The sequence below is a fragment of the Patella vulgata genome, chromosome 6 (assembly GCF_932274485.2).
Source record: "Patella vulgata chromosome 6, xgPatVulg1.2, whole genome shotgun sequence".
Taxonomy (NCBI): Eukaryota; Metazoa; Mollusca; class Gastropoda; family Patellidae; genus Patella; species Patella vulgata.
The window spans coordinates 50,652,793-50,668,724 of record NC_065884.2 but is presented as its reverse complement, the minus strand read 5'-3'; the positions used below and the strand labels follow the sequence as shown (position 1 = coordinate 50,668,724).

At 34.7% G+C, this 15,932-nt stretch overlaps 1 protein-coding gene across 1 annotated transcript in view; it reads right to left on the bottom strand.

Annotated features, from left to right (window-relative positions):
* Positions 1–427: 427 nt before the first annotated feature.
* LOC126823604 (uncharacterized) overlaps positions 428–15,932 on the bottom strand; it is a 30,956-nt gene continuing 15,451 nt past the window's right edge. Inside the window, exons 8-15 of the mRNA XM_050552529.2 lie at positions 10,666–10,820; positions 9,901–9,981; positions 8,226–8,337; positions 7,420–7,497; positions 5,628–5,755; positions 4,922–5,038; positions 3,603–3,713; positions 428–3,047 (exon numbers count right to left, since the gene is read on the bottom strand). Of these exons, the coding sequence (XP_050408486.1) occupies positions 2,957–3,047; positions 3,603–3,713; positions 4,922–5,038; positions 5,628–5,755; positions 7,420–7,497; positions 8,226–8,337; positions 9,901–9,981; positions 10,666–10,820 (873 nt within the window). The 3' untranslated portion in view covers positions 428–2,956. The remainder of the gene's footprint in view (positions 3,048–3,602; positions 3,714–4,921; positions 5,039–5,627; positions 5,756–7,419; positions 7,498–8,225; positions 8,338–9,900; positions 9,982–10,665; positions 10,821–15,932) is intronic.

The window sequence follows — 15,932 nt, the reverse complement described above, 5'->3', positions numbered from 1 at the left end:
GTATGTTTTAGTCAAGTTTGTTTGATATTTCTACTTTAAACTGTTCGGGCATCCATATTGAAGTATACCAACAGTTAATAAGATTTAAATTTAATATTTCTATCAATGTAAACTAAGATAAACTGCCGGATCACGAATAACAATCACGAATAACAGCTGGCTTCATAAAATTTAGAGGTTCTATTAAGAAGTGAGAGAGAAATTAGGTTTAACGTCCACTTGCCACAAACCAGGTCATTTGGGACTAACATGTATCAATTTTATTTCAATAATTCGCTTGAGCATAGGGGTCTTTAGCAGTGGGAAGAAACTGGAATACCCGGAGAAAACACCCACTAGATTGGACAGGCACCCTACTCCTTGTCACATACGAGCGGGAAAGTTGACTATGACAGACCTTATGAAGTAACATGCAGGCTTTAACCCATTAATTTTTTTCAGTTTTATTTCAGTATCTTTGAAAATAAATTAACAATAAATAATAATAATAAGCATGTTATAACAACATAACAATTTTAAGTTGATACATAATTCCATTCTGATTTCAATTTCGATATCAGACAGCTGTACATCACTGTATAATATAGAACAAAAATTAAAATAAATATGTTTAAACCACTTTGTTTAGGGAAATAATCTTTGTATTTAAAACCTTTACCCTCTAATCAATATTACATTAATTACTATATGGCACCATCTCTAAAATAATTATATATTTTTCATTATCTATTACTCCATTTTAAAGAGGCATTATCACACTCATCAAAATAGCCATAGACTCACCTTCAATATTGAAAATACTTGATATGCTCTACTTAAAGAGTGAGGTGTTTTAACTGGTGTTTATTAAACTTATAGAAATTTAAAGTTAAAACTTCTGTTTCTCAGCATAGTTTGACATACTTATTACAAATTTTAAATGCAATCTAATTTTAACATCCACAAGTTAATTGTAGAGCCTATAGTAAAATCACGCCAAATCGAAAAATACCATTTAACCAACCAGCAAACCATCCCAAGTGCAATTTATTCCTCTATAGCAAATTGCAAACATATGTTGGAGTCAAGACGACTCAAAATTGTAAATAACTGGCTTTATAAAATGTCATTATATTCATACAATACATAATCAGACAATTTCCTTAATAACCTGCATATCATAATTAAAAATTAGAAACCTACTAGCATGCCTTATAAACCCATTCATACACATATTGTAACATATAAACTTTCATATCACTTTGTAAACAGTAATCAAAATATTTAGGTGGAAGTTTACAAAAAAAACCCTGCCAAATCAAATTGTATAAAATCTATCAATGGTCTGTTAATATAGTGATGACAACCTGTCCAAAATATCTGCTAAAATCATCAAATCTGAAGTAAAAATCAAATAGCAGCAAAAAACGCATTAAGAAGTCAAGTATGGTACCACTTTATGCAGTTCTACCAAGTGCAAAAAAGTATTGTACACATATATAATGAAAACAATAAAAAATCCACAAATGTCTATTTGTGTGTACATGCTTATAATCTGTATACAAACCTGTGATAAAAATATATATATATATAAATATTGTAGAAAAATACTTATATAAATGACAGCAGATAATAAATAAATTTAATAACAGACAACTGATAACATATAGTCTTATGGCTATTTTTTTCAGACTTCAAACATTCAAGTTACATTTTATTATTGTAATATGCAAGAGGATTGTATAATATTAAAAAGGAATGGATACATATTAAAAGACAATATTTGGGATATAAATACTGAAAAGCAAGGGATTAACGCTTGCATTACATCCATGTTAAAAATGCATTACAGTGTCACATTAATTTCTTGTCAAAATTCTAGTTCACTGTAAGTCATTAGCAATAATATGATTTAGCAAACTACATCTATCATTGATCAACAGCTTTAGAACTATATCCATACTACAATCATTTTCAAACAAAACCTCCACAGATTTTCTATTTGGATTTAAAAATGGCGGATTGGTCGGTTGCTGATCTCATTGAATCCTAAAGATACATTATGTAAGATTTAGATATAGAGTTGGTCATTATAGCTTCAAAAATATATTGAAAATTTCAGTCAAATGACCTTCTTCTGAGCACAGTGTTTGGAGTTTTCACAATATAGTCTTGATTATCCAGTACCATTGTTACCATAATAAACAAAGACAGGATTATATTTTTTAAGTTTAATTATTAAATGGTGATCATGTTTCAATCAATTCAAAATCATGACCATCTGATAACCTAGAGAGTTGATTATAGGCTTGTTATGTGAATAAATGTCTTATTTAATAATTTATGTTACATTAATTGTAGCCAAAAGAAAGACCTCCAATAGGCAGATTTAGCTCTTACATAATGCGTCTTTAAATATAGAATGTACAGTCCTGTCTCTTTACATTTATTAATGCCCAATCTGTTATGTAACTGACTTTAGGCCAATCTTTAAACAACAGTAGTCGCGGCGTCATACTTTATTTTCTCTAAATTAATCAATGTTTTCAAAAAAAAATATATCAGATTTTAGAAATACAAAAAATGATATATAATAACGCCATATTAAACAAATATTCTGGTTTTTATTTTGTCAAAGAATCACTACTTGGCTAACAACAAATTTTTGTTTATAGGATATTTTATTATCCAGTATTATTTGATTGTCATTAACTTTATCAGGGTTGTGTACTTGATAAATGAGCCTATGGATTCATTCAAATTTTTCTATAATTCTACTTTTTGTAATCAGAATAAAATACTTACATGCTGTCATCAATGAGCCTGTTTTTATTTTTCATTTTTTAAAATAAAAACAGGTGATGCGGCCCTTTTGAAGTGACACGGGATTATCTGAGAACCAGAATATTTTTTTATATGGCCTAATTTAAATATCTATATGTACAATATAAAATATATTAGGCCCTTTATATATCTATTACATTTCAACATCCAGGTTTTTATTTATCGTAATTAATTTGTAAATATTTCTAACACTAGAACAGCCATATAGATGAAGTATTTTTAATCTAAAAAAAAAAAAATAGATACAAAAATTTTTTAGGACAGAAAAAAGCAAACAAGCAAAAAAGAGAGAGGTATTTATAAGGAATTTAAAGGGGTTTTTTTCAGCAAAAATTAATTATTAGCTATTTCAGTAATTATGCAAAATTAAGATTCATGGATTATGTAATATTTGGGGAATGAGGTGAAATGGGCTTGAACATACTACTTTTCTACACCATCCGAACAAAGATGTAGTATGAGGGAAATTTTACTCAGACAGTGGCACTACAGCCTATTCCAATGTCTATGTCAACCTGCACAGGGGACCTTGGTTTTCCAGACCATCCGAGTATCTAGACACTGTTACTTGCCAGGCCCTTCATTCTGCACAACTGGCAAGGGGAGATTACACTGGAAAATCTAAAGGAACTTCTTGGCCAAAGTCAGGAACAATTCTGGGGCGACCTGGTTAGTGAGTCGGCGTCTTACTCACTGAACCACAGCGGCGAATGAGGTACCAAGGTATATAACTTAATATATACCAATAAAATTGTTATAACAAAAATTATGACACTAACCTTGAGCAATGTTTGACTAATCTTAATAGACTGGCCTCTGTTACGTCTGTTAAAAAGTTGAGTTTTACCGATTCCAAACACCGATTACCATAATTAGCTAGCATATTTACACTACAAAAACAATAAGATTCATAAATTATATTTCCATCTAGAAATACAAATGCATACACTACCTTATTGTCACTGTTATACAATATTTACAATACTGTCAAACATAAGAATTTGACCATTTAAATGTGCGTATACAGTTAATCAGGGAAAGAGAGAGAGAGAAATGGGATTTAACGTCCACTCGACACAAACTAGGTCATTTTGGGACTAACATATGGTTTAATTTTATTTCAATAATTCGCTTGCGGGTAAGGGTTTTTAGCAGTGGGAGGAAACCGGAGGACCCGGAGAAAACCCACGAGTTTGGACAGGCGCCCCTTCTCCTTGCCACGTACAACCGGCGATTCGAAACCAAATCAGGGAAAGACTAACATATGGTTCAATTTTATTTCAATAATTTGCTTGTGCGTAGGGGTCTTTAGCAGTGGGGTGGAACTGGAGGTCCCTGAGAAAACCCACGAGGTTGGAGACAGGCGACCCTACTCCTTGTCATGTACAACTGGGGAATCGAAACCACGCCAGTTGACTCAATGACAGACCTTATGATACATTTGAATGTGCATATACAATTATATAATGCAGGGATGCTATTTCAAAATTTTGCTGATTGGACATTTTTAGTTGGGTTTAGTAGATGCCAGTCTTAAGTTACCAGAATCTGTTTCTCAGCTTCAGGAAATAATGTCAATAAGCTTACATTCAATTTAATAGACTTTAACTACATATATTTTTTATGTTATATAGCATAATATCACATTCTGAATACAAAAACATAATCACATAATTACCTATCCTGCCAATTATCAACAATAATCTAAATGTGTAGTAGTTATACACTCAGTACAGTCAAAATATTTTGGAATTTTGAATATCTTTCACCATATTCTTTAAATGGCATTTAGTAATTGGAACATAATCAAATATCTTTCACCATATCATGATGGCAAATTCCTGGTCGGACATTTTGAAAATCGTGTAGGACATGTCCGAAACATACAGGCGAAGTAGTATCCCTGAATAATCCCTTTCATAGATCATAACTATCCAGTAAGATGCTCTAAGTCTTTTTGGCACTTGATTTGGCAAGACTAAAATATGCCTTATAAAGTGATATGACCAGATGGAATGCAGATGAAGTCCCTGATAAGTCATTTATGGACTATGTAGCTACTGGATTTACAATCAATGATTGTTTAATTAAGACTCACCTTGCCGTAGAACAGCCAGTAGAACTAATATCCAAAGCTGTTAATCTCAAACAATTATTGGTTATATTTCTAATACTGATATCATTTATATTTCTACAACCACATACATCCAGGTTCCTGCAAATATCATTAGTTATATTTCTAATATTAATATTACTAAATCAGTATAACTAAAATCTGTCACAATAAACAGTTTTTATACGTAAGTTTTGGAAGAGAGTTAAATCTAAACTTGTGGCTCAGTGAATAGGACGCTGACTCATTAACCAGGAAGTCTCGGGTTTGCTTCCGGTGTTGGTCGAGAAAGTTCCTCAAGATTTTCCTGCATGGTTCCCCCTTGTCAGTGGTGCAGGACAGAGGGCTTGACAAGGAACAATGCCCAGTCGTTTGGATGGTATGAAAAAAGGTCCTGTGTAGATATTGGTGTGGACGTAAAAGAATCTTAGACAGTTGGAATTTGAAATAAGAGAAGGCGGTAGTGTGGCTGTTAATCCAATTTTAGCAATTTGATTGGATAATATTAGATTGGTTTTAGTGCTTAGCCAATCAAAATTGAAGTATCTACTAAAGTTTGGATTTTATCTTTAGTTAAATTTTCCCTCATTAGCACAGTTGATTCAGAAATAGGAGGTTATTAACCCTTATTTCATTTTAAATCTGAACTTAATGAATTATCAAAGTTTGTGTAAGGCATTCATTTATTTACCTGATATCCATGGAATAGGTGGCCACTTCCACCATAGCATCATTTGAAATATTTGGACAATTTGCCAGCACCAAGGTTTTTAATCTCGGACAGTTGCGTACTATTTTTCTCACACAATTGTCTCTAATCTATTACAATAGATAAAAGAGGCAAGATTAATTGATATTTTTATGGGGGGCAGTGGCTATTGTTACGACGAGTTGTAAAAATAGTCCTCAGACTATTGTTACGACGATTCTTTCACAGCCCTCCATCGGCAAAGTTAAAAACTGAATAGTCGTAAAAATAGTCCTAACCCTAACCCTTCCCATCTCTTAATTGCTGCCTTCAGTTCAGAAAACGTTGAAAATACTGCTCCTTTTTCAAAGCTGGTGTAGGGGAGATTGGCAGCCATTTTGGAATTCGTTCTAAACTTGGATCAAACTCGTCGTAACAATAGCCGATTTGTTTTTTTTTAATTCATCTCTAGAAATCCAATGCCCACATTTTCACATGGATGTATATTGTCGATAGGACTGGAAAGATGTCCATCCACATTTGTTTGTGAACACTCTACAGGTCACAATTTATATCCAATTTTGACGAAACTTGAAATATAGGTTTATCTCCCAAAGATTTTGGTTCCTTTCGATATTGGCATGTATCAGACCATAACTTCATGAATTATGGTCCCTGATTGTATGAAAAATCATGTTCTTTGCTTGTGGACACACTAGAGGTCACAATTTTTATCCTATTTTGATGAAACTTAAAATCTATGTTTACAACCCCAAAACTTGGTTCCTTTCGATATTCTCACATATTGGATTGTAACATCCTTTATTGTGCGAAAAATTGCTTTTTCAGCTTGTTCTCTGTCAGTCGCTCGCGGAATGTGGGCGTCTCTAGCATGACAACCGCTTGTTTAGAACAGGCATTCTCTACCTTTTTCTAATTTTTTTTATCCTTCAAATGACAGTTTTTCTCAAAAAGTTATTTAATTCAAAGGAAATATATTTTAATATGTGAAAGAGAATAATATATACCAAATTATGACAGTGGGGTTGGATGGCCCGAATGGTTAGCACATGCGAGCTGTATCATAAGATCTGTCATTGGGTCAACAGGCAGGGTTTCGATTGCTTGGTTGTGCGTGACAAGGAGTAGGGTCGTCTGTCCAACCTTGTGGGTTTTCTCTGGGTCCTCGAGTTTCCTCCCACTGCTAAAGACCCCTATGTGCAAGCAAATTATTGAAATAAAATTGAACCATGTGTTAGTCCCGAAATGACCTAGTGTGTGTCAAGTGGATGTTAAACCCCATCTCTCTTTCTCTCTAAATTATGACAACCTATAAAAGTACGAATAAAGTATGTGAAATTGCCAAAATGGATGGGAAGTGGTAATATGTCTTCTAGAAATAGTATAATCATATTCTGCCTTATCCATGACATCTGCCACGACTTACAGCTAAATGAAGTTTATGTGTGATACAGGGCTTTCACTGCGAGGCACAGTATGCATTGCACCGACTCTGAGAGCAGGAGGTCTAGGGTTTTGATCCTGGTGTTGGCCACTAAAGTACCTCAGGATTTTCTAGCCGTGTTTCCCCTTGTCAAGGCTACAGGACAGAGGGCTTAGATAGAAAATCCATCTAATCTGATGGGATGAAGAAAAAGTAGGACGTTAAATCTCCACTTCATTTAAGACATTGACTGATCAAATAAATGTAATGCCTTCAATTGCTAATATACATGTATTATTAAATTATCTAACTTTCCAAATTTTTCAATATATGAACTGACTTTATTCTTACCTGTTTGCAACCCCGTAAATCTAGGTTTTCTATTCGACCTAAATTAGCTGATATCTGTGTCATACAAGAATCTGTCAGCTAAAACAAAGAAATAAATTCAGGTTTTAATAAAAACAAAAAATATGCTAATTATATACTTATTTTATTAATTCATAAATTTTGATTTTATTAATTTATAATTTTTGATTTTATTAATTTATAATTTTTGATTTTATTAATTTATGATTTCATTAAATTTTAACTTTTGATTTCATTAAAATATAATTTTTTATTTGATTAATTTGTAATTATTGATTCTATTAATTCTTAATTTTTGATCTTGTTAAATTTAGGTTTTTTTAATTTCTAATTTTTGATTTTATTCGTTCTTAAATTTTGATTTCTTAAATTCTGATTTGATGAATTTACGAATTTATGAAATTATAATTTTTGATTTTATTAATTGATAGTTTTTGATATTATAAATTTGTATTATTTTGATTTTATAAATTTTTATTTTTTTGATTTTACTCAATCTTAAATCTTCATTTGATGAATTGATGATGATTTTATGAAATTATAATTTTTGATTTTATTCATTTATAATTTTTGATGTTATGAATTTGTAATTTTTGATTTTATTAATTTGTAATTATTGATTCTATTAAGTTATAAATTTTTGAATTTATTAATTTATAATTTTTGATAATATTATTATTAATTTATCAAAACAAAAATTATATCTAGTTGAAATTGGTGACTTTTGTATCTTGATATTTTGGGCAAATTTGGTAGCATAAGCTCTGTCTGTGATGTGATCAGCTTACCTTATAACACTGTCCAAGATTTAAAGTGTATAGATTTCTGCAGTTATTGGCAATGAAACGAAGACCTCTTTGACTTATATTAAAACATCCAAACATTTCTAGCACTCTTAAACTGAAATAAACAATATATTGCTATTCATTTTAATTTACAGACAAAATATTAACAAAATGTGGGTGTAGCACCGCCCAAGGGGGTGGGAGGGAATCATGCACCAAAATCAATAGTTGCTGTCTTTAGGGTATAAGGCTTAAGTATACCAAGTTTCAAAAGGATCTGTTAAGAAATGCAGCATGTGGGCGAAACGAAGACACACACAAAAATTGGACGTGACTAGGGCTGGGTAAAATATCGATATAAATCGATAGTATCGATTGGATTGCCCAGAAAAGCACTATCGATAGCGGTGGGTTACTATCGATTATCGCTCTTCGTCTATTTTTCTTGCGTCTGAAATGTCAATGTTTTCTTTCAGTTAATCATAATACACAGCTCACTTTAATTACTATCAAGTATCAATGTAACACATAACAAAATTGTGACTGCTTATTGAACAGCCGTTTTCATAAATTCACTCTCATTGAAACATTACTTAGTTTTGAAGAAATTATTGTTGAATATCGCTAAATCGGAGATACCCGGATGTGTAAATAAAGTTAGAGTTATTTCCCTTTGCAAGCTTCAGAATTCGTCTGTACAGTTCACTATTTCTGTACGTGTGCCTCAGTAATAGAGTACCCGGTACAATAAATAGCACACATGGACGACAAAACGCTTGTTGATTTTCCCGGCAAAGCTAAAAGTGCTGTGTGGAAGCACTTTGGGTTTTATCCAGTCTTGATGACGACCGTGAAAATAAGTTTGTTTTCGATACTATCGATTATCGACCGACATTTCATTGCCGATTATCGATAGTAAAAATCACTATCGATACCCAGCCCTAGACGTGACTCAGTTCTCGGGGTGTCGGGCATGCACCAAAAATAATCATCCTAGGGCAAAAGAAATGAGTATGAAAATTTTTCAAGATAATCGATTAAGAATTGCGGTCTGTTGGCGACATGCAGACACACAAAAAGAAAATGGGGGTTGGGCATGCACCACAAACAATAGGGATGTTCCTTAGGGTATAAGGAATAAGTATGCAAAGTTTCTAGATGATATGTTAAGAAATGCGGCATGTAGACGACAAACATATACAAGAAATGGGCGTGGCTCTGCCCCTGGATGTCGGGCATGCACAAAAAACAATAGGGATCATCCTTAGGGTATAACAAATAAGAATGTAAAGTTTCAGACGATCAGTTAAAAATTGCAGCCTGTAGGCAATTTTATCTGGGAGCCACGGTGGCTAAGTGGGCAATACGCTGGTTCGCTAGACTGGAGGTCGGGTGTTCGATCCATGCATTGGCTGAGAAAGTTCATCAGGATTTTCCACCATGGTTTTCCCTTGTCGGTGGTGCAGGATGGAGGGCCTGACAAGGACAGCTGTCTAGTCATCTGGATGGGACGAAAAAAACGACCTCCCGTGTATGGCATATGAACGTCTTCATTAACCCATGAGTCGGAGCAGAACAGTAGGACGTTAAACTCCATTTCATTATCTAAATCTTGCATAATATATATTTAATTTGTTAAGCTTGACTGTGTGTGCATGTGTGTCTATATATACCATACCTTCCTCCATGTTTCTTTATTAAAGCTTCTAAACCAATATCTGATATAACTTGACAACCATTTAAACATACACTTTCTAATCTATAATAATATAACACAGATATCATATATTTAATGCAGGCAAACTGTCAAGCAAAACACATACTCATTTTTTGGAGTATAAACTCGATACCTTTTCTGAAAAAGTGAAGTCTTCATCTTAATCTTACAATATTCAAACACTTAACTAATGAAAGAAAATTTACCGCTCCTTTATAATCCCAGTAAGGCAAAAATCTATTAAAACTCCCACTAAATTCAATTCATTGCAGATTGAATGAAAGCACAGGGCTTAATTCTCTGGCTAAGTTAACAACTAAAATGTCTTGGTTTAAATCCTGACATGGGTAGAGAGAGAGAGAGATAAATGGAGTTTAACGTCCACTCGACACAAACTAGGTCATTTCGGGACTAACATATGGTTTTAATTTTTTATAGCAGTGGGAGGAAACCGGAGGACCCGGAGAAAACCCATGAGGTTGGACAGACGACCCTACTCCTTGTCACGTACAACCAGGGATTCGAAACCACGCCAGTTGACTCAATGACAGACTTTATGATACAGCGTGCACATGCTAACCATTCAGCCATCCAACCCCCCCTGACATGGGCAGAGCAGTTGGTAAAGTGTGTCTTCTTGTTGACCCATTGCCACTTAACTTTAATATTTGGAATACAAAATGTGTAGTGAATAACAATTCTGTATGATCAAAATTTTTCACCTACCTATTTGAGCTTTCTGCTATAGCTAATAAAGCATTATCAGTGACATGACACCAGCTAGCATCAATATGTGTTAGATTATGACACATGATGGCTGCATTGAGTAAAATATTATCTCCCGTCAAACCACCTCGACTACATCGCGTGAAATTCAATTCCTGAAATAACAAGCCAACAGTGAGGCTGATGTCCCCCGCCAAAATCCCGAAATAAATAGATGACACATATTAATTAATTGCATGTTTATCTTTTACAACTAAACGCTAAGTTTCATCACTCTCTATCAGATAGAATCAAAGTCAAAGAAATTGCTTAGTTCTGCTTACCTTTAGTGGAAAATGTTAATCCTTAAACTCATGTTACCTGCTCACTAGACAGAATAGCTTTCAAATAAATACATACACACTAATATATCTCCAAAACAGCTTTATTTATACATCGAATAACATGCTCGGGACGCTTTGTTGGCGTCGCTTACAATATTCAAACACTTAACTAATGAAAGAAAATTTACCGCTCCTTTATAATCCCAGTAAGGCAAAAATCTATTAAAACTCCCACTAAAATCTCTAATTTGTACTGTTGCAATAACAGATCAACAAGCAATAACAGATCAACAAGCTTAACACGCAGGCAAATTATATCAACTGTCTTTAATCGACTAAAGACTGGTAAGCTCAGACTAGGAAAACATTTTAAAATCATAAAAGAGCCCTCCGTCTCAATATTACAAAATTGTTAATACATATTTCCCACATTTTGACACTAAAAATCTACCAACATATTAAAGGAGATAATTAATATTTAAGGAAAACTGTATTTAGGCAACAATTAATAAAACTAGAGTTATGTCCCTTAGATTTACAGAAAATATGAAATGAAATAACGAAAATATGAATGAAATTCGACAAGTGATAGACACATAAAAAATAATGATAGGCACGCGTTCAGAATACTAATTTGCAGTACTAAAACACAAAACATGATTCAAAATCAAAGATATTCCGTCGATTGCCTGCCGATATCGATCTTTCACTACTATGAATGGTCAGAAATATATAAAGACAAAGGATTAAAGGGATGGCTATGGTGGCTGATTGGTATCATGTCGTAATGTCGTGATGTCGCCTTTCATAATGCGACAACCCGACATTTCTACCCGACATTACGACATTTTTACCCGACATTATGACACTAAAAATGTCGTAATGTCGGGTAAAAATGTCGTGATGTCGGGTAAAAATGTCATGGTGTCGGGTTGTCGTGATGTCGCGTTATATCTTGACCATGTTGTCGCGTTATATCTTGACCATGTTGTACATCTCTATATTCGTTTAAAAAACAACTTAAAATACATTTATTTAATCAGGCTTTTAACTGACTCTGTATACAATCGTTAACATGTTCATAATCTTGTTGTTTATTTATGATTTTCCTAAGGCTAAGCAAAGATAAGCAATTTGATTGGTCGATGTTTTGGGACACAATAACCTTGATTCTAGCTAATTCTGAGTTTGATCATGAGAAGAGAGAGAGAGAGAGAGAGAGAGAGAGAGGTTTAACGTCCACTCGACACAAACTAGGTCATTTCGAGACTAACATATGTTTCAATTTTATTTCAATAATTCGCTCGCGCGTAGGGGTCTTCAGCAGTCGGAGGAAACCGGGGGACCCGGGGAAAACCCACGAGGTTAGACAGACGACCCTACTCTTTGTCATGTACAAGCTTGGACTGGAAACCACACCACTTGACTCAATGACAGACACACAGACAAGGGGGGCTTCATAATATGTTCACATTATGAAATGAAATGGGGTTTAACGTCCTACTGTTCTGCTCCGACTGAGCTAATGAAGACGGTTCACATTATGAATGTGGACGTATACAAATGGATACGAATGCAACTCAAACTGCACTGTGAGTGTCATAGGCGTACGTGGCCGAACTTGTTTGGGGGGCCAGCATATTTTCCCGACAAATATATTTCCGACGGGGGGTCTGGGGGGCCTCCCCCATAAAATTTTGAAAACCAGACGGCCGTAGACGCGATTTCCAGGCATTTCGAATACTTTCTAGTAATTTGGAGTGGGTAGTAAATTATGTCAGTTGCAGCATAAAAACTGGTAAAAGTCATCTTTAAAATACAAGCTCTATTACTACGAAAACAAATCACTTTGTCGTGATGTCGGGTAAAAATGTCGTGGTGTCGGGTTGTCGGGTAGAAATGTCGTGATGTCGGGTTGTCGCGTTATGAAAGGCGACATCACGACATTACGACATGATACCAATCAGCCACCATAGATGGCACACCAAACACATAAAACAAATATTGACAAACTAGATAAAGAAATCTACATTACATAAATATTATGAATCAAATAACAAAAAAATAAAGATAAAGGGGATCCATAGGTCCAGAAAATAACGGAAACTTACGATTATGAAAACCCTATTCAGGCTACACTACACTCAGTCAAGACATTCACCTAATGAACATCTACATCAAGTTTAAACATTCTACCTCAATTAAAAGCAGAGTTGTTATGTTCCAAAGTCTTGACCAATCAAATTGTTTATCGCTCCTTAGCCTAAGCAGAAAATTCTCATAACTTAGTCAAGGTAATGATATAATGAATCTATACTCGGAGTTTCATAGCTCTCACTTAATTATAACAAAAGTTATCGTGCCCAAAAGCACCAACCAATCAAATTGCTTATTTCTGCTTACTATTAGTTATAATAAGAGACAATGTTCATCCTCGAACTCCATCAAGGCATTCACCTAATGAACGCCTACACCAAGTTTGAACATTATACATTGAATAGGAGAGTTATTGTGTTTCAAAGTCTCGACCAATCAAATTCCTAATTGCTCTGCCTACCCTCAGCAGAAAATGTTCATTTTCGAACTTAGTCAAGGTATTGATGTGATGAAACTTTACACCAAGTTTCATCATTCTCACTTAATTAGAACTAAAATTATCGTGTCCCACAGCATCAACCAATCAAGCAGAAAATACCCTAAGCAGAAAATGCTCATCTTCGAACTCCATTCAAGGCATCAACCTAATAAACACCTACACCAAGTTTGAACATTCTAGCTCAATTAGATGAAGAGTTATTGTGTCCCAAAATGTGTGACGTACAGACAGACGAACCCATTTTAACAGTCCCCTGCTTTCTTTAAAACGTGGGGGACAAAAATCAATGGAAGTTACTGATATATGTAGGACTGAAAACGATTGTAGACATACTTTCAAAGACAAAAATTAGAATATTATATAAAACACAGGCAAAATGGCCTTTAAATGAAATGGAATGGGGTTTAACATTTTGTCAAACCACAATTCTTCTGTAATATCGAGACCAATGGTCACTTTCAATTTTATGGTTACATGTATTGTGTGCAACAAGTGGTAGGTGGAATTTTGCTAAGGTAGAGATATGTTCCTCCTTTTTGAATTCCAATAACCAGTGGTTCTGTTGTTATGAATAGGCTGGTAGGAAACACTTCAACCTGGGGGAAAAAATCTGAAACAATTGTTTTTCTCTTTTTTGTAAGGCGGTATATATATATCTACATAATACCCCAAGAAAAAAATTCACTGCAATCTACCTTGGGCAATTTTTTTTATGGACGACTTGGCAAGCTGCGATGGAATTGTATGCTGACGCAGATGGGTAATGGCTCAGTTGTTACTGACTTTGTGGTGTTGAGTAGCAGGTTTTTGGTTAAATGTCCCCAAAAAATTGCTTGAGATTGCATTATGAAGATGATGGTAACAAATATTGAGGGATGGTTGGCGAGTGTCGTGATGGTGGCTTTCTTGTTCTGATACAGGTTAATTGATTTGTAATGGAGATTCTGCTTGTTGTAGGCTGGTTTCCTATAAACTGAAGTTTGAAGCGATTTTTTTTGTTTGTTTGTGATAATGACACCTAGAAAGGGAAAACTGTCTCATCCTGTGCTCACGGTGAACTTAATTTCATTATGCTGTGTGTTGAGGCGGTCTAGTAAGGAGTGGGGGGGGGGCGTGACCAAGTCAGCAACATCATAGGAGACAAACTTACGTTGCTGTTATTTGGCCAAGCGAAAAAATTTTTTTCAAAAGATATTGGGCTGTTTTGTAGTAGACATAGTCTCAGGAGCATGCATGTAACCTGACTTTGGGTGGATCTTGATGGTGAAGACAGGTTTCGGGTTTTTGGTTTGATGAGCAGAAATGGGGTCTTTTGTTATCCGTATGTAGTTTGATAGGTCTTGAAGAGTGGTGACAATGCTGATTTAGTCATGTGTATCCATTATTACATTTACAGCTATCGTCTATTTGTCCGCAGGCACTGTGGTGATGGCCCTGTCTTTCTTAAGTTCTTTGAGGGCTTTGTGTTCTCTTTAAGTGTGGTTGTTGAGTTGTCACATGTGCTTGGGTTGAGTTTTAATTGGTTGATATTATTCGTATGGTTGCATTTCATAAGGATGGCATTGGCTTCAATCTGTAGCGAAGAATGTTATATGTATCAGGAGTAATGTGGACACGAGCTGGTGACCCTGAACCTCAGATAATTTGAACTGTTTTTCATACCGAAATAGCGATGAGAGAATCTGCATCAACACTTAGTAACCTGTGATTTATACAATTGTGTCATGTGACAAATCTGAAATGTACTGTACAAGGTAATTCAATAGTCAGCGACCAGATAAAAAGACTAGTATCCTAATCTAGATCAGAATTGGATTCGTCTGTCAAGGATTCGTGATCATAATAATTAGGGTCATCAAGAGATGCATTTGTTGTCACGATAAAGAGTTACAGTGAGCGCAGTGAGACAATTATTGTTGGGAACGGTCCGATTTACAGTTTATACGTTCGGCGTGGCAGGGATACTCCATCACTGAATATGCCTGGAAGTGGCCATTTATGATTTGTTGGAATATGTTGATGGTTTTCAGGTACATTCTATACGTTAGTCATGTGGTAGTGTACATTAGCTTTTTGGGTGGAGCGATTAGATTTCTGACAATTGCCATTCTTATGCTGAGTATTTTGCAACAGGTTTCGAGCGATAAGCATATGGGTTCATCTGGCTTAGCCTTTGGTGTGGGAAAATAGGAACATCTGGATGTGATGGTGGGAAGTTTACCCAATTCTACCAAACATAATTGAAGTATTATGTTAGTTTTCCACAATAATGAGGTAGTATTTGGTAGTATTTAGTTAGTATCAGGTAGTAGTGAGTAAATCGTCCAGCCCGGCGGGGAGACCCCACC